Raw genomic sequence first — 19,856 nt, 5'->3', positions numbered from 1 at the left:
CCCCCCCCCCCCCCAGGTATTAATACATGCTCTGGGTTAATAAGTAAAAAGTGATTTTATTAAATACAGAAAGTAGGATTTAAGTGGTTCCAAGTAATAGCAGACAGAACAAACTGAATTACCAAGTAAAATAAAATAGAACACGCAAGTCTATGTCTAAGAAACTGAATACAAATAAAACCTCACCAGTTCCAGTAAGCTTCCTTTTACAGACTAGTCTCCTGCTAGTCTGGGTCCAGCAATCACTCACATCTCCTGTAGTTGCAGTCCTTTTGTTCCAGTTTCTTTCAGGTATCCTTGGGGGTGGAGAGGCTACCCTTTAGCCAGATGAAGACAAAATGGAGGGGTCTCCTGGGGGTTTAAGTAGACTTTCTCTTGTGGGTGGAGACCCCCTCCTTACTCCTATGCAAAGTCCAACTCCAAGATGGAGTTTTGGAGTTTCCATGCATGACTCCTTGGCCTGCTAAACCCAGGGTTGTGAGTTCAATCCTTGAGGGGGCCCTTTGGGGATTTAGTTGGGGATAGATCCTGCTTTGAGCAGGGGGTTGGACTAGATGATCTCCTGAGGTCCCTTCCAACCCTAATGATCTATGATCTATGACTCAGTTTTTACCAGCCAAGCCACATTCCTGGGAAGGCTCAGATGTGGATTGGCATCTTCAAGTTCATTGTTAGTTTAAGTGGTTTTTGATTGGGCACTTCATTTGCACTTTTCACAAGAAGCTGGCCAAATGCTCTACTAGGCTAGTTAAAATCAAGCCAGTACATAGCCAATATTCATAACTTCGAATACAAAAATGATACATGCATACAAATAGGATGAATACATTCAGTAGATTATAACCTTTACATAGATATGTTACAGGGCATATGTAGCCTAAAACATATTCTAGTTATGTCACATATATAATCATAAGCATATTTCGTAAAGCCTTATGAGGGGCACCGTCACAAATACTGGTTGAACTACCAATACAATAGGTACAAAAGTTAAATCCTGGTGCCACTGAACTCAGAGAGAGTTTTACCATTGACTTCAGTAGGGCCAGGATTTCACTGAAAGAAAAAGAAAGTATGTTACTTTATATTAAGAAAGGGCCCATAGGAAAGCAAGTCAGTCTGTTTTTAAAATCCTAATAAAAACTAGCTTCAGAATAATGCATTACATAAATACTGTGTATCAGAATTAATGGATTTAAAACAAAACCTATACTTCATCATTAGGGGTCTCAGATATTCAAATAATCACAATATATCCCAAATTTCCTTGATAAATTGTGCTCTGTTTTGATGAGGAGGGGATGGCATTATAGTATAAAGTATTTAAGAAGTCCAAGTGTTTAAGATCAAAATCAGGCCCATTTAAAAAACAAAAACAAAAAAAAACTAGACACCGAAAGAAGCAGCAACCCAGAAATATACGCTGAAGTTGCATTTTAGTTTCTTGGAGAAATAATCAACTTTTATATAACACCTCCAAGCTTCCTTCTTTCTCTTCCTTCCCCTCCTCTGCCCCCCGCCTCCTTTTTTTAATTACAATGGTGGTGTTTTTTCATCCAGTTTAAAAGAATAAAAAAACAAATGGTTTATTTATAGCTATTGGAAGACACTGTAATTCATGTTAACATACTTAATCCATTGCAATATGGTGAACATGGAGAATTTTCTCTTAATATTCTCATAATAATATTTTGAAATTCTAATAATGGCTCTCATTTGGAGATCTCAGAGCTTTATAGTTCTGAAGTACGTAATGGATCACTTCACCCACCTGTGAAATACTGTCACATCTAGGGTGGGATACAGCAGCTGAATAACAGTGCACAGCAACATTACATAGCACTTCAGCACACGAACTGAAGAATGCTATATTCAGTTGAAAGCACAGGGGGTCGTTGAGATAGAGTGCAATTCCAACTGAGCTGGAATTTTGCAGACACCACTGTCTTCTACGGAGCATATGTTGTGTCTTGACTTACAGGAGTCTTGTTCTGGACTAGGGAAAGGACTGTAAATTTATTCTCCTGAGGCAGTGTGTGTGTCTTGTTGCTGGCCAGAGGGGTAGGGCTATCTTGATGCTCAGATGCGTTGTTGGTATGTCACTCCTGGCTGGTGTTATTGTGTCTGCATATTTAGGCGGTAGGAGGAGTTGGTCAACCTAAGACAACTGAACAGTCACACTAGTCAGCAGATATTTTTTTCTTTAAGCACATCAGCTTGTCAAAGAACTAAATGCCTGTCTTGCAGGATGATGATTTCCCTTCTCTAACCTTTAGGGATTTCCCTTTGTGTGCTTGTTTTCAAATATCACATATGGCTCTACTACCGTTTTTAATTCATTTTCTTTCTGCATATAATTGTATAACTTGCAGTGTCTCAAAAGACTGGGGAAGGAGATAACACAAAATGTTCATAGCTATTTTATCACTTTTTCCTTAAGAGGTAGTAAGTTTTAAATTCTGTGATGAGTAGATATATATAGCTAGTTTCCTAGGGTGGTCCTGTGCAGTTGCCGTAATCCTTTACTTGCTGTGTGTTACTCTGAGGCTATGGCGTGGCGTGGGAAAGGAGCCTTCTGATTGGACAAATGTGCTGGGGAGGGAAGAAAAATGCAAATCAGTTGATGGGCTAGAAACCTGGACTTGTAGTTGCTTTTATTGCCAGCCTGTCTTGCTTTGCAAACATGCAGTGGAAAAAAAAAATCTGCTTTGATTTTTTTTTTTTTTTGGTTTAAATAATAAAGAAAAATTTAACTGGAATCTAGATCGGCAGTAAGAAGGGGGAAAACTGTCTGATTTGAGTGATGGTTTTTCTGTTTTTAAATCAGTAAAACTGGTGCTAAGGGACAGTATTTTTTTTTTCTTTTTCTTTTGTAATACTACTTTGCTTGAGTTTCTTGTTTTGAGCCTTAATGTTATGTTGCAAGAAGCACTCTGCTTCATTACAGGGCTGTCGCTGCCATAGTTACTGAAAACTGCATTATGCTGTAGAAGCCGCCAGCCTCTGCATCAGCCTTGGAAGTATTTGGGGAAGAGGGGAGGGGAATTACACAATAGGACTCCAGAAAGCTGACGACAAAACAGGCTGGAGAAAATGCGGATCTACAGCAGGTTCATTTAGCATCCCTAATGCAAACTTTGTGGATAGAAAGATGAGATGAAAAACAATCCAGCTTTGTTACAATATGAAGATTTTCTCAGTAATTTATTACATTTAGGTTAAGGTTGGTATTTTTTTTTTTTTTTTGGGCTGCTTACTTAATAGTTTTAAATGTTTACTTGGAGGAGGATGAACTGTTAATATTTCTATTGTATTTGGTAAATCTGGGGTGTGTCAGTGTGTGTACAATTCTACAGAGGGAAACCACTGTCCTTTATTCTGAGCTTGCTTTTTGACATGCTGTGCACCACTAAATGCTGGTCTTGTCTATCTGGGTTTCTGTTTTGGAGATAGATGCTCAGCTCTGCAGAATTTAAACTGCGTACCCCATGCCTGTCCTGATGTTAAATTATTTTATTTCCTAATAGCGCTACGTGAACTGTTTATGTGTGCATGTGCATTTGGGAGAGAAGGGGGGATGCAAGCAATAGAGGGAACTGATCCCTGCTTGAAATACATAGATTTGGAATATCTGAAACAAGATGAAATCTTACTGGAGTGTCCAGTTCAGGGTGTGTTTCAGTGGACCAATGAAACAACCACCTGTACTTATCTCTGAATGTGCTAATTTGTTTTTGTAACATAAGATGACCTTCATTTATAGTTAATCATTCAAATGTATTTTGAACATATTAATTGGACTTTAAATCGTCTGTTTGGAAAATTCAGCTACCAAATATGTTAGCATTTTATTTTCTTGTTTGGCTAATGTCACTCATTTGTAACTTCACTTTACTCTATCATTTTCACAAACCAGCAAGGATAATTCGGGGTGGCTGTAAAACGTTCAGAAAGTAAATGGGAAACATTTTGGATTCATATAATTGTTTTTAATCACTGAATGCAGAGTGACCGATCTGAATCCGAGATCCAAGCAAATCATATTATACTCAAGATTACTAGCCTCATTGCCAGTGGAAAAACACTCCATGTTCTGCCATACCTGTATTATGTAAGCAGCAGCCTGTGAATTTTCATTATCTCTCTCCTCCTCCTCCTCCTCCTCAGAGAAACTGTTGTCAAGCTGTAAATGTGTAAAGACTGGTTGGTGCTCAGTGCTAGCCTGTGCATAGGTACTCAGGCCTTTCTTCATTTCCATGTCTGATTTTTATCTTGTACTATTAAAAACAGAGAGAGAAGTCAGAGACACCGATATAGCAACGAATTGTAACTAGCATGTGTGTCTTGCTCTTTTAGCAATAATAGGACAATATTCCCTTCCTCTGTTACAGAATCAGTAACCTCAGAGAGGTAAAGAGCCATAGCTATTTGTCCACATAATGAAAACATAGGATTATAACAGTATGATAATAATTGTAGTCATGGTGTTTTCTAAGTGTTGCAAAGCATTTTTGAATGCAGTGGGGTATGGCTATACTTCTGTGTATTGTGTCTTTCAGGGACATATTCCTAGTACGGAGCTTTCAATAGTGTAAGTAGGTTTGGCTAGTATTGTCGTGCTGAATGTGCAAACTCAAAATGGTTAACATTGGGGAGGATCACTAGCTTCATGCCAATTCAGCAAAAACAAACTCTCATGTAAGGGGATATGCTAGTGCTGCTGGTACAGCAAAATTATTACTACATAAAACTTTTAAAATGTTTTCATTGGGGGGCATCAAAGGTTCTTTAAAGCTTTACAGTTTCCTTTAAAGAGAGCAAAAATGTCAATCTTAGAATCAGAAACATAGGTCTGGCAGGGACCTTGAAAAGTCATCCAGTTCAGCCCCCTGTGCTGAGGCAGGACCAAGTAAACCTAGACAATCCTCGACAGCTGTTTTTCCAACCTGTTCATACAAACCTTCTGTGATGGGAATTCTACAATCTCCCTTGGAAGCCTGTCCCAGGGCTTAACCACCCTTTATAGTCAGAAAGTTTTTTTTCCTGATATCTAACCTAAATCTCCTTTGATGCTTGTCCTATATTCAGTGGGCATGGAGAACAATTGATCACAGTTCTTTTTATAACAGTCCTTAATATGTTTGAAGACCTGTTATCAGTCTCCCTCGCCCTCAAGTCGTCTTTTCTCAAAACTAAACATGCCCAGTTTTTTTAACCTTTTGTCATAGGTCAGGTTTTCTAAACCATTGATCATTTTTCCTGAAGTGTGGTGCCCAGAATTGACACAGCATTCTAGCTGTGGCCTCATCTGTGCTGAATAGAGCAGGACAATTACCTCCTGTCTTACATACAAGACTCCTGTTAATGTACTCCAGAATGATATTGACCTGTTTCACAACTGCATCACATTGTTGACTCATTATCAATTTGTGATCCACTATAACCTCCAGATCCTTTTTAGCTTTACTACCACCTAACCAATTATTCCTCATTTGTAGCTGTGCGTTTCATTTTTCCTTTCTAAGTGTAGAACTTTTCACTTGTCTTTATTGAATTTCATCTTGTTGATTTCAGACCAACTCTCCAATTTGTCAAGATAATTTTGAATTCTAATCCTGTCCTCCGAAGTGCTAACACCTTCCAGTTTGATGTAATCTGCAAATTTTATAAGCATACTCTCCACTTCATTATCTGAGTCATTAGTGAAAATACTGAATAGTACCAGACGCAGGCCTGACCCCTACAGAGCCCCCCTAGATACACCCTCCTAATTTGACAGCGAGCCATTGATAATTACTCTTTGAGTATGATCTTTCAATCAGTTTTGCACACTCCTTATAGTAATTTCATCTAGAGCACATTTCCCTAGTTTGCTTTTAAGAATGTCACATGGGACTGTCTAAAAAGTCTTACTAAAATCAAGATATATAATATCTACTGTTCCCCCCCCCCCCCCAATCCACTAGGCCAGTAGCCCTGTCAAAGAAGGAAATTAGGGATGGTTTGTCATGATTTGTTCTTGACAAATACCTGTTGTCTATTCCTTGTAATCCTGTTATCCTCTAGGTGCTTACAAATTGACTGATAAATAATTTGTTCCAGTATCTTTCCAGGTATCAAAATTAGGCTGACTGGTCTATAATCCCCAGCTTCTCCTTTGTACCCCGTATTGAAAATAAGTACTGTGTTTGCATTTCTCCAGTTCTCGGACATCACATCCTCCCAGCACCCTCAACGATAATTGTTAACAGTTCCAAGATCGCTTCAGTTAGTTCCTTAAGTGCTTTAGGATGTATTTCATGAGGCCCTGCAGACTTGAATACATCTAACTTATCTAAATATTCTTTAACCTGTTTTTTCCCTATTTTGACTTGTGTTCCTTCCCCCTTGTGGCTAATATTAATTGTATTGTATCTGGTCACCATTCACCTTTTTAGTGAAGACTGAAGCAAAATAGGCATTAAACACCTCAACCGTCTTGATGTCATCAGTTATTCGCTCTCCTTCCCCATTAAGTAGAGGGCCTACACTTTTCTTCATCTTTCTCTTGTTCCTAGTGTATTTAAACAATTTCATCTTAGTCCGTTTCATGTCCCTTGCTACGTGTAACTCATTTTGTGCTTTAGCCTTTCTGATTTTGTCCCTACATGCTTGTGCTGTTCTTTTGTACTTCTCCTTAGCACTTTGTCCAAGTTTCCACTTTTCGTAGGATTCCTTTTTGGTTTTCAGGTCATTAAAGAGCTCCTGATGGAGCCATATTGGCCTCTTACTATTCTTCCTATTGTCCTTCGCATCAGGATAGTTTTCAGTTGTGCCTTTAATATTGTCCCCTTTAGAAACTGCCAGCTCTCCTGAACACATTTTTCCCATAGATTTTCTTCCCAGGGGACTTTACCTACCAGTTCTCTGAGTTTGTTTAAAGTCTGCTTTTTTTGAAGACTATTGTCCTTATTCTGCCGCTCTCGCTCCTTCTTTTCTATCTATCATTTCATGAACACTTTCACCCAAATTGCTGTCCACCTTCCTATTCACTGCCAATTCATCCCTGTTGGTCAGAAGCGAGTCTAAAGTGGTTAAATTAGCTATAATTTTGTAAATAAAAGTTTTGTTCTTTCCTAAAATGAATCTGTAAAAATGGCATTTTCCGTATTTATTCTTTTTCAATGTTTTACACATTTAATTTGCTAAGTTTACAAGTAAAAAATCAAATGTGGTTCATGTATCATTCCTGTAAATATTCTGCAGTTGAACCTTTATTGTTAATTGAGTTGTTGATGGACAAACTAGAATGGAATCCAGCTCCCTCTTTCATAACTATGAGTGGCTTGACAGTGCTAACTTAAGTGAAATTAGTAAAAAATTATTTTGTCATTGAAATACATGTATACATCTCTTGAAATGCACTCTGGGAGAAGAACTGTTAATGTGTTTTGTTTAACATAGTCGCCTTTTTGGCCATAACTGCACTTAAAATATAGAAGAAGCAACCTTATCTAATGGTTAGAGCAGAGAATTTGGTGACAAGATCTGGGCTCTTATTTTGACTCTATTAGCGACTGATTGTGTAACCTTGGGTTACTTGCTTAACTTCCCTAGGCTTCAGGGTTTTTTTGGCCTGTAACAAGAGAATAATAATAACTTGCCACTTTTGCAAAGTACTTTGAAATCTTCAGATGAAAGGCACACAACATGAAAAGTATTTTTAAATATTTAAAAGAAAAGGATCTCCTTATAGGATGAGCTTAAACAAAAATGATCAGTGACAATATTAACAAATTACCTTTGCTATTAACTTTCTAAAGATGGAATTATCTGTTTTACCATGTGAGAAACCTCATGTGTGATAGCTTTTACTGATTTATATGGGATTGTGACATACTATGTATGACATCACATATGCAATCACCTTAGCACCATACGATCTTGACATAATTTTCTAGTCCTTGAATGTGTTTGATTGTACACACAATAGCTTGAATTTTGTCTGATTTAAGGATCTAACATGAAGAAACGTGTCTTAACAAAAAAATGATTGTTTGTTTCTTGGTTTAAAATCATTGTCATTGTCTAACAGCAGAGAGAGAGATTCTGTGCATGAAGAGTACAAGCAGAAGCTGAGAGATCAGGAAGCTTTCCACAGGGAACACATTCAACAGCAGCAGCTCTACGTTGAGGATTTAAAGCAGCAGATCCTGGCAGGACAGATCAAAGCAGAGCGGGAACTAGAATATGACCAGGCACTAATCAACCAGCAGATCAGAGAAAGTGGGTGTCATTCTCTCTTTCTCTCTCACTTCCCTTCTTTTACTGCATTCCTTCATTGCTGTTTTCATTTTTCTCCCCTTTTTACATTTTTGGACCATTGGTGGAGTCTTTGATAGTTAACCAGTTTTCTCCTATAATTGTCCTCCTTATGAGGACAGTTATCAAATTTTTGCTAACAGAGGACGAAATGGAGTTCATTAGCACCTTGCCTGCAGCACTGGTTTATTAGCTTTGGGGTTCACTGCTGAGTGGTGGAAGTACTGCTATTCCTGGGGGAATTCTACGCCCCTGTGCAATACAGAATTTGCACAGAAATTAATGTTCTGCGCAGAATTTCCTTTTCCCCCACACAAATGGACTGCAGAGCTGCTGGCCACCATTAGGGGCCGCTGGACCCTGCAGAGCCCAGCTCGCAGATACAGTAGAAGACACTGCCTGGGGGAGGGGAAGGAAGCTGCAAGGTTCTGGGCAGCTGCAGTTCCCAGCATGTCCTGAAGGAAGGAGGCAGCATGCAGGAAACTCCACAGAAGCCCGGCACCCAGCATCAGGCTGTTCTCCCTCTTGATCTCTGGGAGGGGTGTCTAGGCTGGGGGCGGGGGTGGTGGCTGGACTCTGAGGAGTTGAGGGTGTGAGTGTCTGGGTTGGAGGGGGGCACGGCTGGGCTCTGGGGGGGCTAGGAGTGCGAGTGTCTAGGCTGAAGGGGGGCCTGTAGCTGGGTTTGGCCCACAGCTGGGCTCTGGGTGTAGGGGATGAGAATGTCTGGGTTCTGGGGGTGCCCCACGGCTGGGCTCTGAGGGGAGGGGATGTGGGTGTCTGGCCCTGTAGCTGGGCTCGGGGAGGGGGGAAGGGCAAAGAAACAGGAACTTGGTTGTCATAGGGGTTTCTTTAACTCTCCGCTCATGGGGGATTTTTTTTTTTTTTTTTTTGGTCTGTATTGCTGGCAGGTATTTTGAAATAAATTACCAAAATAATTGAAACTGGCATGCTTATATAGCAGGGGTGGCCAAACTGTGACTCGCAAGCCATACGCGACTCTTTTACCATTAAAGTGTGGCTTGCGAAGCCCCTCACACCTCCCCCATTCTCCATCTACCAGTCTGGGGAGGGGAGCTTGGACCTCTGCCTTCCAGCAGAGTGGTGGGGTAGCAACTTCTGCCCAGCAGGGAGGCGGGGTCTCAGGACTTCAGCCCTAGGGGTGCACCTGCCAGGGCTCGGGGCTTCAGTAGGAGTGGGGCTGAAACCCCAACCCCTGGCTCCCGGCAGGTGTGCCCTGACTCTCGAACTTCTGAAGATTGACGTATGTGGCTCGGTGGGCCAGTAATACGCAGAATTTTAAAATATTGTGTGCAGATTTTATAATTTTTTGGCACAGAATTCCCCCCAGGAGTAATACTACTTGCTTTATGGCATGGAGCTCCATGCCTCTCCTGATACTCCTGGTCACTGCTTGTCTTGCATGGCTCTATTTAAGTATTTAACTCAAGTGCCCCTTATGGCAGTGTGGAGTGACTTGGCTATCTGGGCTTTTTTCTTTTTTTAAATGTCTACCTGTTATCTCTTGAATTTATCCTGAGAAGTTGAAACCCCAAAAGGCCTTTCAAGGCTGAGATAATTCCTGATGAAAAGCGTGTGGGGAGTTGCCCTTTGGAGATAGACGGTTATACACACTGACACATACTGATGGAACAACTCATGCTTGCAACTGCAGTAAAGATCTGTGGGTGTTATATCCCTGCTCACTTTGCCAGTGGTATCACCTGTAAAATGGCATAGACCATATTCACACACTCAGCCAATTTCACTCTCAAACTGATGTTCACAGGAAAATGTTATGTGTATAGGCCCATGGCACTGATTGAAATCTTCTGCGAATTCCATGTGAAACCTAAACAATGAAACCAATTAAATACAGAGAGAACCAAAAATGACAAGAGGGACAAACATGAAAAAGAAGGGAGACATTTTGTTTAAAATCTAGGTCAACATATAATATATAATATGAAATTTGCAAGGGACACTCGAGTTTAGGGGTAAGATCATGGCCCTGCTGAAGTAAAAGTGAGTTTTGCCATTGACTTCAGTGGGACCAGAATTTCACCTAGGTTTCAAAAATTTGCTTGATGGCAGCTCTGTACAATAATTCATTTTGTTGGCCTCTAAAATTATTAATTTTGACCTTCTCTAAATGTGATTGATGCCTTCCAGCCAAATGCTTTCATATCTTTGTCAATACTGAGCAAGAAGTGTCTTGCAGTAGTTGAAGCAGAGTCTAATTAATTATAGGTTAAAACTGCAACATTACTATTACAACATGGTCTCTTCTCTGTCTGTACATTCAAATGGAAACTACAACGGAAGAACTCAGTTTTTTAGGGGGTTGATTTACAGGTCTTCAAAGATGGCATGGTGGTCTGTAATCATAGAATATCAGCGTTGGAAGGGACCTCATCTAGTCCAACCTGCTGCTCAAACAAGACCAATCCCCAGACAGATTTTTACCCCAGTTCCCTAAATGGCCCTCTCAGGGATTGAGCTCACAACCTTGGGTTTAGCAGGCCAGTGTTCAAACCACTGAGCTATCCCTCTCCCTACTGCATACATGGCATATAGGCCAGCCTGAGGGAGACTCTGTTACAGGAATGTCACCATTCCTGTTCTGTTCATCAGGTGAAAGTGATTTGTTGACTGGAGAAGGATATTTTACTGATGGATCTGCTCTGAGCGTATCCACAGCTATCCCTAAATGACATGGCAGTGATATGGACTGGGAAGAAGCTGGTTGTCAAAGACAGAGTTAGGTTTTCTGATCTCGCTGACCAATTAGAATAAGGGGTGGTGAAGACAAAAAAAAATGTTGAAAAAGGGTATTTGAAAAACAAAGAGATGGACAAACATTCCTGAGGTGTTCGTAACTCTGAGGTTCTGCTGTATTATCAAACACAAACCGGGTCGTGGTGATCTACCCATTTGTAAACTCCAGGGTTGATTATTGCAACTCATCATATTGGAAATGATGCCACACACCCTGAAAAAGCTTCAACTGATACAGAATGCTAAAATCCTGTCTGCTGAATAACACATCAACTCAGTGCTCTGCTTTGGTTCTCCATTGAATACAAAATTCATGATCTCTGTTCTAATATTCAAAGGCCTCTATTGGATTGTCCTCTAGCCACCTGCAAGATTGCCTCTTCCTTTGCAACCATAGAATCATAGGAGTGGAAGGGAACTCGAGAGGTCTTCTAGTCCAGTCCCCTGCACTCAAGGCAGGGCTAAGTATCATCTAGACCATCCCTGATAGGTATTTCTCTAAACTGCTCTTAAAAATCTGCAATGATGGACATTCCACAGCCTCTCTAGACAATTTATTCCGGTGCTTAACCTCCCTGACAGGAAGTTTTTCCTAATGTCCAACCTAAACTGTCATTGCTGCAATTTAAGCCCATTGCTTCTTGTCCTATCCTCAGAAGTTAGAAAACAATTTTTCTCCCTCCTCCTTGTAACAACCTTTTATGTACTTGAAAACTGTTATGTCCCCTCTGTCTTCTCTTCTCTAGACTAAACAAACCCAATTTTTTCAATCTTCCCCCATAGGTCATGTTTAAGGCTACAATTTAGGCACGGGTATTTTTAGTAAAAGTCACAGACAGGTCACTGGCAATAATCAAAAAGTCACGGCCAGTGACCTGTCCATGACTTTTACTAAAAATACCCGTGCCTAAATCTTAGGTGCTGGGGGCAGGGAGGTTCTCCGGTGGTCATTGCTGCTCCTGGGGGTGGGGGGTGGCCTAGGGCCCTGCCACCGCTGCTGCTCCAGGTGGGGGGCGGCTCATGGCCTCGCAGCCTCAGTCATGTTTTCTAGATCTTTATTCATTTTTATTGCTCTTCTCTGGACTTTCTCCTATTTGTCCACATCTTTTCTGAAATGTGGAGCCCAGAACTGGACACAATACTCCAGCTGTGGCCTAATCAGCGCAGAGTAGAATGGAAGAATTACTTGTCTTGCTTACAACATTCCTGCTAATACATCCCAGAATGATGTTTGCTTTTTTTGCAACAGTGTTACACTGTTGACTCATATTTAGCTTGTGGCCCACTATGACCCGCAGATCCCTTTCTGCTATACTCCTTCATAGGCAGTCATTTCCCATTTTGTGTGTGTGCAACTGATTGTTCCTTCATAAGTGGAGTACTTTGCATTTGTCCTTACTGAATTTCATCCTATTTACTTCAGACCATTTCTCCAGTTTGTCCAGATCATTTTGAATTTTAATCCTATCCTAAAAGCACTTGCAACCCCTTCCAGCTTCGTATCATCCACAAACTTTGTAAGTGTACTCTCTGTGCCATTTCTAAATCATTGATAAAGATATTGAACAGAACCGGACCTAGAACTGATCCCTGCGGACGTCTCAAGACAGTTACGTTCCACAGGGACAATGAAGCAGTTGATTTATGAGCACAGGAGACAGAACTTTCAGATATAGAACAGTTTATGGAACTCATAAGAGATAAGAATGACCATGGAACTAACCACTTTCAGAGCTAAATGAAAAATCCATTTTATTGACTTAGCTTTCCCTCGCTTTAGATGCACATACACATCAGCATAAATGAGCAAAACAAAAACAAGAAATATAATACATACATTACGTTGTTTCTGCTACAGGCTGGGAAAGAAGAAAGGGGAATACAGAGAACTATTATCATCTCTATTTTTAAATACTTTCAAAGCACTCAAATACTATGGGGATATGGACTATAGATAGAGGAGCTAGAGAGTTAGGTTGTTTAAATGCATATACTTTCAATTGAGTCACTAAAAATCCAGGAAATTACTAATTAAGACAACGTCAACATGTAGGCAAAACTCAATTCCCATATCTTACTAGCCAAAATGTAACACCCAAATGTTTTGGGCACCATGGCTCCACAACACACTGCCTTTCAGTTCCATCATAGACCTACCCACAATGCACATTTTCACTTCCTTTAAATCACACATACAAACCATAATCTGATCTCAGAAATGTTGGTAGAAGTATAAGAAGTTTCTTCCATTTTGAAAGACAGTACTGTTGGAGACATACACATTAAATGAGGAATACCAGTAGAACTTGGTAACACCTCTCAAACCAGCAGGAAACGTTAAGTGTATCCACTGCATTTTAAGGTTAAAGTTTGAATGATTTTTGAGGAATTAGATGTGTAGATGCTTATCCATATAGAAGTTACTTGCCTTTGCAACTTCTTGCTAGAGAAACCTTATCCCATAAGCTCCCTTAGGGTATGTATACACTACGAGAGTAGTTCGATTTTACTTAAAGCGAATTTGTGGAACCGATATTACAAAGTCGAACGTGTGTATCCACACTAAGGACAGTAATTCGACTTTGTGAGTCCACACTAACGGGGCAAGCGTCGACATTGGAAGCGGTGCACTGTGGGCAGCTATCCCACAGTTCCCGCAGTCCCCGCTGCCCATTGGAATTCTGGGTCGAGCCCCCAATGCCTGCTGGGGCAAAAAATGTGTCGAGGGTGGTTTTGGGTAACTGTCGCCATTCAGCCCTCACTCCCCGCCCTCCCTCTGTGAAAGCGCCGGCCGGCAATCAGTTCGCACACTTTTCTGGTGATCGACAGCGCGGACGCCACAGCACTGTGAGCATGGAGCCCGCTGCGATCATCGCTGCAGTTATGGCCGTTGTCAACACCTCGCACCTTATCATCCACCTTTTTCAGAGGCAGATGCTGAGAAATCGGGCGAGGAGGCTACGGCAGCGCGGTGAGGACATTAAGTCTGAGAGGGGCACAGACCTCTCACAAAGCACGGGACCCCGCGCCGTGAACATCATGGTGGCAATGGGTCATGTTGATACTGTGGAATGGCGATTCTGGGCCCGGGAAACAAGCACGGACTGGTGGGACCGCATAGTGCTGCAGGTCTGGGATGAATCACAGTGGCTGTGAAACTTTCGGATGCATAAGGGAACTTTCCTGGAACTTTGTGAGTTGCTGTCCCCTGCCCTGAAGCGCAAGGACACCCAGATGCGAGCAGCCCCGAGTGTCCAGAAGCGAGTGGCCATAGCCCTCTGGAAGCTTGCAACGCCAGACAGCTACCGGTCAGTCGCGAACCAATTTGGAGTGGGCAAATCTACTGTGGGGGTTGCTGTGATGCAAGTAGCCAACGCAATCGTTGAGCTACTGCTCTCAAAGGTAGTGACCCTGGGAAACGTGCAGGTGATCATAGATGGCTTTGCTGCGATGGGATTCCCAAACTGCGGTGGGGCTATAGATGGAACTCACATCCCTATCCTGGGACCGGCCCACCAGGCCAGCCAGTACATTAACCGAAAGGGCTACTTTTCAATGGTGCTGCAAGCACTGGTGGACCATAGGGGACGTTTTACCAACATCAACATCGGATGGCCGGGCAAGGTTCATGATGCTCGCGTTTTCAGGAACTCTGGTCTGTTTAGATGGCTGCAGGAAGGTATTTACTTCCCGGACCACAAAATAACTGTTGGGGATGTGGAGATGCCTATAGTCATCCTCGGGGACCCCGCCTACCCGCTAATGCCCTGGCTCATGAAGCCCTATACAGGCGCCCTGGACAGTGAAAAAGAACTCTTCAACTACCGGCTGAGCAAGTGCAGAATGTTGGTGGAGTGTGCTTTTGGACGTCTGACGGGGAGATGGAGAAGCTTACTGACTCGCTCTGATCTCAGCAAAACCAATATCCCCATTGTTATTGCAGCTTGCTGTGTGCTCCACAATCTCTGTGAGAGCAAGGGGGAGACGTTTATGGCGGGGTGGGAGGTTGAGGCAAATAGCCTGGCTGCTGATTACGCCCAGCCAGACAGCCGGGCGATTAGAAGAGCCCAGCAGGATGCGCTGTGCATCCGGGAAGCTTTGAAAGCTAGGTTCCAGAGTGAGCAGGGTAACCTGTGACTATTAAGTTTGTTTAAACAGAAGCTGAACCTGCCCCCTTTTCTTTACCCAGTTAATGTTGACTATCCTCTCCAGTTACCAACCCCTTTCCCCCCCTTCCAACACACCTTTAAAAATAAAATAAATGAAACTTTGTTCATTAACACCGTTTTCTTTATTAAGGATTTCGTGGTAAAGTGTTGAAACTGGGACGCAGACTGTGGTGGGGAGCAGGTGTAGTGATGGAAAGGACGCTTCTAAACTCGAGGAATGACAGGCTCCTGCTCCTAGAGTGGTCCGCAGTGGTGGACTGGTTGTTTCAACGGAGCCTGCCACCCCTCCTTTTCGGGACTCTGTGTGTGGGGGCTATGTGACTTTGTGGCGGGAGAGGGCGGTTACAGATCCCCTGCTGCGTGGCTCTGTCATCCAGGCTAAGGACCGCTGCATAAGATCTGTAACCGCCCTCCCCAGCCACAAACTCACATACCCCCCCCCCCCAGAACATGAAAACCACCTCCCAGACTGACCAGGGTGCCTAGTGACTGCAATGTGTGTGTGACCTTCTGCTGAACCTGCCCCCGTGTCTGTACCCTGGTAAAGGTGACTGTCCTCTCCAATTACCAACCCCCTTCCCCCCCCTTCAAACACACTCTCCTCTAAAAGAACATGACAGAAACAGTAATTAACAGAAACGTATTTTTTATTAACAACTACACAGTTAGGGGATGAAACTGGGACGGGGGCTTGGGTGAGGTGCTTTTGGAGTGAAGGAAAGGACTTATCAAATCTTTGGGAATGAGAGCCTTCTGTTACTTGAGCAGTCTGCAGGGGTGGAGTGACTGTTTTCACGGCCCTTGCAGCCCCTCCTTCTTGGGACTTTGGGTGAGGGGGGGATGGGACTTTGTGGCGGGGGAGGGCGGTTAGAGATAGACTGCAGCGGGGCTCTGTCCTCCTGCCTCCGGTCCTGCAGAACATCTACAAGGCGCCGGAGCGTGTCTGTTTGCTCCCTCATTAGTCCAAGCAGCGTTTGAGTCGCCTGCTGGTCTTCCTGCCACCACCTGTCCTCCCGTTCGCTGTGTGATCGCTGGTATTGCGACATGTTCTCCCTCCACTGGGTCTGCTGTGCCGCCTCGGCTCGGGAGCAGCCCATAAGTTCTGAGAACATCTTGTCCCTTGTCCTTCTCTTTCGTCACCTGATCTGCGCCAGCCTCTGGGAGGGGGATGCCGGGGTAGCTCGGGAGACACTCGCAGCTGTGGGATGGGAAAAAGGGAGTGAATTCCTCACAAAGATACAGTTTTGCGAACAATGAATATAGTCTTTCTCTGTGAACAAGACCATGCACAGCACCTATCACATGCGCACTCAGTACAAGGTTGAATTTTCGGCCTTCCCATTGAGTGCCTGGGGTCTTGCTGTACAGATCACACAAGCGGGGCCGGACAACGGAATTCAGCTAGCAGGTGGACATGGTAAGCCGTAGACTTTTGGCTGCTTAAAGCTTAATTTATAGCAGTGCCCTCCTTTCACGTTCCAAGCAATGCTCCTAGCGTTGGCCAGTTCCTGCTGCCGGCAATCCGGCCAGCATGAACTCTGCCTCTGTCCCACGCCCCTTGCGGCTGTCCTCGGGAAAGATCCCTGCATGCTGCCCCTGTCACGCCTCCACCGCGTAGCTGTAAACGGCTGGTTACAGTTATGTAAAGGAACAGGCAATCTGTCCCAATACTAACATTTCCCTAATTCAAAGCAGGTCACCATGAGTGATATCACTCTGATGAGGATTTTGGAGACAGAGAAAGACCGCATGCTGCGTGAACGCCAGCAAGCACCAGGGCCGTATGCCGCCATGCTTTGCGAGGCAATGATCCCGGAGTACTTGCTGCTAGCCTGGCGCGGAAAAGTTTCCTACCATGGAGGATGCAATAAGGCCGCTGTCCCCAGGAACCTGATGCAAAGGCTTTCACAATACCTCCAGGAGAGCTTCGTGGAGATGTCCCAGGAGGATTTCTGCTCTATCCCCGGACATATTCACAGAATTTTCCAGTAGCTGCACTGGCAAGGACTAGAAACTAAAGCGCCTAGGGCAAACTAATCATGAAAAACCCATTGTTAAGATACCATTCCTATTCTGTTCAAAATAAATGTTTAAAACACTTACCTACTGATCCTTCCCCTGATTCACGGTCCGGGTTACCGCCTTGGGAGGGTTGGTAGGGGATCTCCGTGAGGGTGATGAAGAGATCCTGGCTGTTGGGGAAATCAGCGTTGAAAGCGCTGTTGACTGCCTCGTCCTCCTCATCTCCTTCCTCATCTTCCCCGTCCGCGAACATCTACGAGGAAGTGGCCGTCGACAATACCCCATCGTCAGAGTCCACGGACAGTGGTGGAGTAGTGGTGGCGGCCGCACCTAGAATGGAATGCAGTGCCCCGTAGAAACGGCATGTCTGGGGCTGGGATCCGGAGCGTCCGTTTGACTCTTTGGTCTTCTGGTACCCTTGTCTCAGCTCCTTGATTTTCACGCGGCACTGCGTTGCATCCCGGCTGTATCCTCTCTCCGTCATGGCTTTTGAGATCTTCTCGTACATCTTCACATTCCGTTTTTTCGATTGCAGCTCCGAAAGCATGGACTAATCGCCCCACACAGCGATCAGATCCAAGACTTCCCAATCAGTCCATGCTGGGGCCCTCTTTCTATTCTGCGATTGCATGGTCACCTCTGCTGTAGAGCTCTGCATCGTTGCCAGTGCTGCTGAGCTCGCCACGATGTCCAAACAGAAAATGAGATTCAAACTGCCCAGACAGGAAAAGGAATTCAAATTTTCCCGGGGCTTTTCCTGTGTGGCTGGTCAGAGCATCCGAGTTCGGACTGCTGTCCAGAGCATCAATAGAGTGGTGCACTGTGGAATAGCTCCCTGAGCTATTAGCGTCGAATTCCATCTACACCAACCCTAATTCGACATGGCCATGTCGAATTTAGCCCTACTCCCCTCGTCGGGGAGGAGTACAGAAATCGATTTAAAGAGACCTCTATGTCGAAATAAATAGCTTCATTGTGTGGACGGGTGCAGGGTTAATTCGAGTTAACGCTGCTAAATTCGACATAACCTCTTAGTGTAGACCAGGCCTTAGTTTTAAAACCAACTCCACCACTGATGCAGCATATTTGTACTCAGCTTTCCAAGTCTTATCCCAGTTGGAGGTCTCTCCATTACTAATACAGCACAATGCTGCCACTAGAGGGGATGTGACATATCCATTTTCTCTAGATTCATTGGATCACGAGTATCCTCCATTGGTATCCAGCAAGTACAAATCAGAGAATGCCTTTTGTCTGGCTGCCTGCTTCTGCCTTTAATCTGGCTACCTGCTTCTGTCCCATCTGTGTACCCTTTAGACTTCACACCCTCTACCCTAGAGAAGGAAGGGATCTTAGAATTAAGAAAGGCAGTGGGGGTAGGCCAACAATATACTGAAGCAGAACAGAAGAGATGTCTGATAGCAGCCATTTTAAATATCCTGATCTGGTTTAAATAATTCATATGAAGTCTTAATGTATAATTGATTACACACTTCAGGTGGGTCTTTGCTGCTGAATGAAATTAGGAACAGGATAATAATAAAGACATTTGCTAATATTTTTCTTTTATGATTTTGCTTATAGACCAACAGTGGCTTAATGAGAAGAAACAACTTGCTTCCCTCCAGCCGCAGCAGAGGGAGTTTGCTGTACAGACAGAGTCTAAGTCATATGCAGAAGCTGAAGTGCAGAATACTGTGGATTTGGAGATCTGTCCTTCCCTGGTAGAGCAGAACAGGAAGAGACTGGTACAGCTGGAGCTTTTGCGGAGATACTCTTTAAAGAAAGCAGAAAGAAACATAAGGCGGAAAAAGGTCAAGTTCCAGCTGGAGAGGATTGTCAAGAAGCAAAAATTACTGGAAGCCAAGAGAAACCTAGAGCAGCTAGAGGCCAGCTGCTGGCTCAGTGAGGATAACCTGAAACAGTCCCAAGTCCTGAACCAAAATACCACAATTACCTCCTGGGATTCCAAGTTGCAAAGGAGAAGCAAGTCATTGGGTTCAAGTTCCTTGCAACACAGAAGACATTCTTTTTGTAATCCTTACCCACCACATGTACCCATTTACAGGTAAGTAAACTTTTGTAGAATTTTCCATATTTGTTCCACGTTTAAGAAATATTTGCTGCCCTAGTATCAGGTAATGTACTAAAAACATTTTTATAACGGTATATTAATCCAAACTTTGTATAAGTCAAAACCCTGTTCCATCTTATAAAAGCAGCTGCACCACTCTCACTTCCCTTTAAGTCTCCAGACTTATTTTATAACACATTTTCAACCGGTTTGTCCTTATTTTCAAGGCACTGCACCCCGCCTAAATCTTTGACCTAGTCTCCTTTCACATCGCCCCTGCCTCCTTGATACCCCTTTCACTGGCTCTCACACATGCCTCTGCACCTTTTTCATAGGTTTGGAATCCCTTTCCTGGACTCTTGGTCAGGACTCCATTTTTGCCTGATTCAAACCACTCCTAAAAACTCACTTCTGCAGTGTCACCTTAAAAGATAAGCACGGGTACCCTTAACCACTCCCAACACACCCACAACATTTGAACCACCAAAACATATATATGCTTAAGTTGATTAATC

At 43.4% G+C, this 19,856-nt stretch overlaps 1 protein-coding gene across 1 annotated transcript in view; it reads left to right on the top strand.

Annotated features, from left to right (window-relative positions):
* The window catches only part of STARD9 (StAR related lipid transfer domain containing 9), a 192,969-nt gene that overhangs the window by 137,657 nt on the left and 35,456 nt on the right, over positions 1 to 19,856 (top strand). Inside the window, exon 22 of the mRNA XM_026651250.2 lies at positions 8,075 to 8,265. Within this exon, the coding sequence (XP_026507035.1) occupies positions 8,075 to 8,265 (191 nt within the window). The remainder of the gene's footprint in view (positions 1 to 8,074; positions 8,266 to 19,856) is intronic.

The sequence above is a fragment of the Terrapene carolina genome, unplaced genomic scaffold, assembly GCF_002925995.2.
Source record: "Terrapene carolina triunguis isolate 2854851 unplaced genomic scaffold, T_m_triunguis-2.0 Scaffold96, whole genome shotgun sequence".
Taxonomy (NCBI): Eukaryota; Metazoa; Chordata; order Testudines; family Emydidae; genus Terrapene; species Terrapene triunguis.
This window is presented reverse-complemented; position numbering and strand designations above follow the sequence as displayed.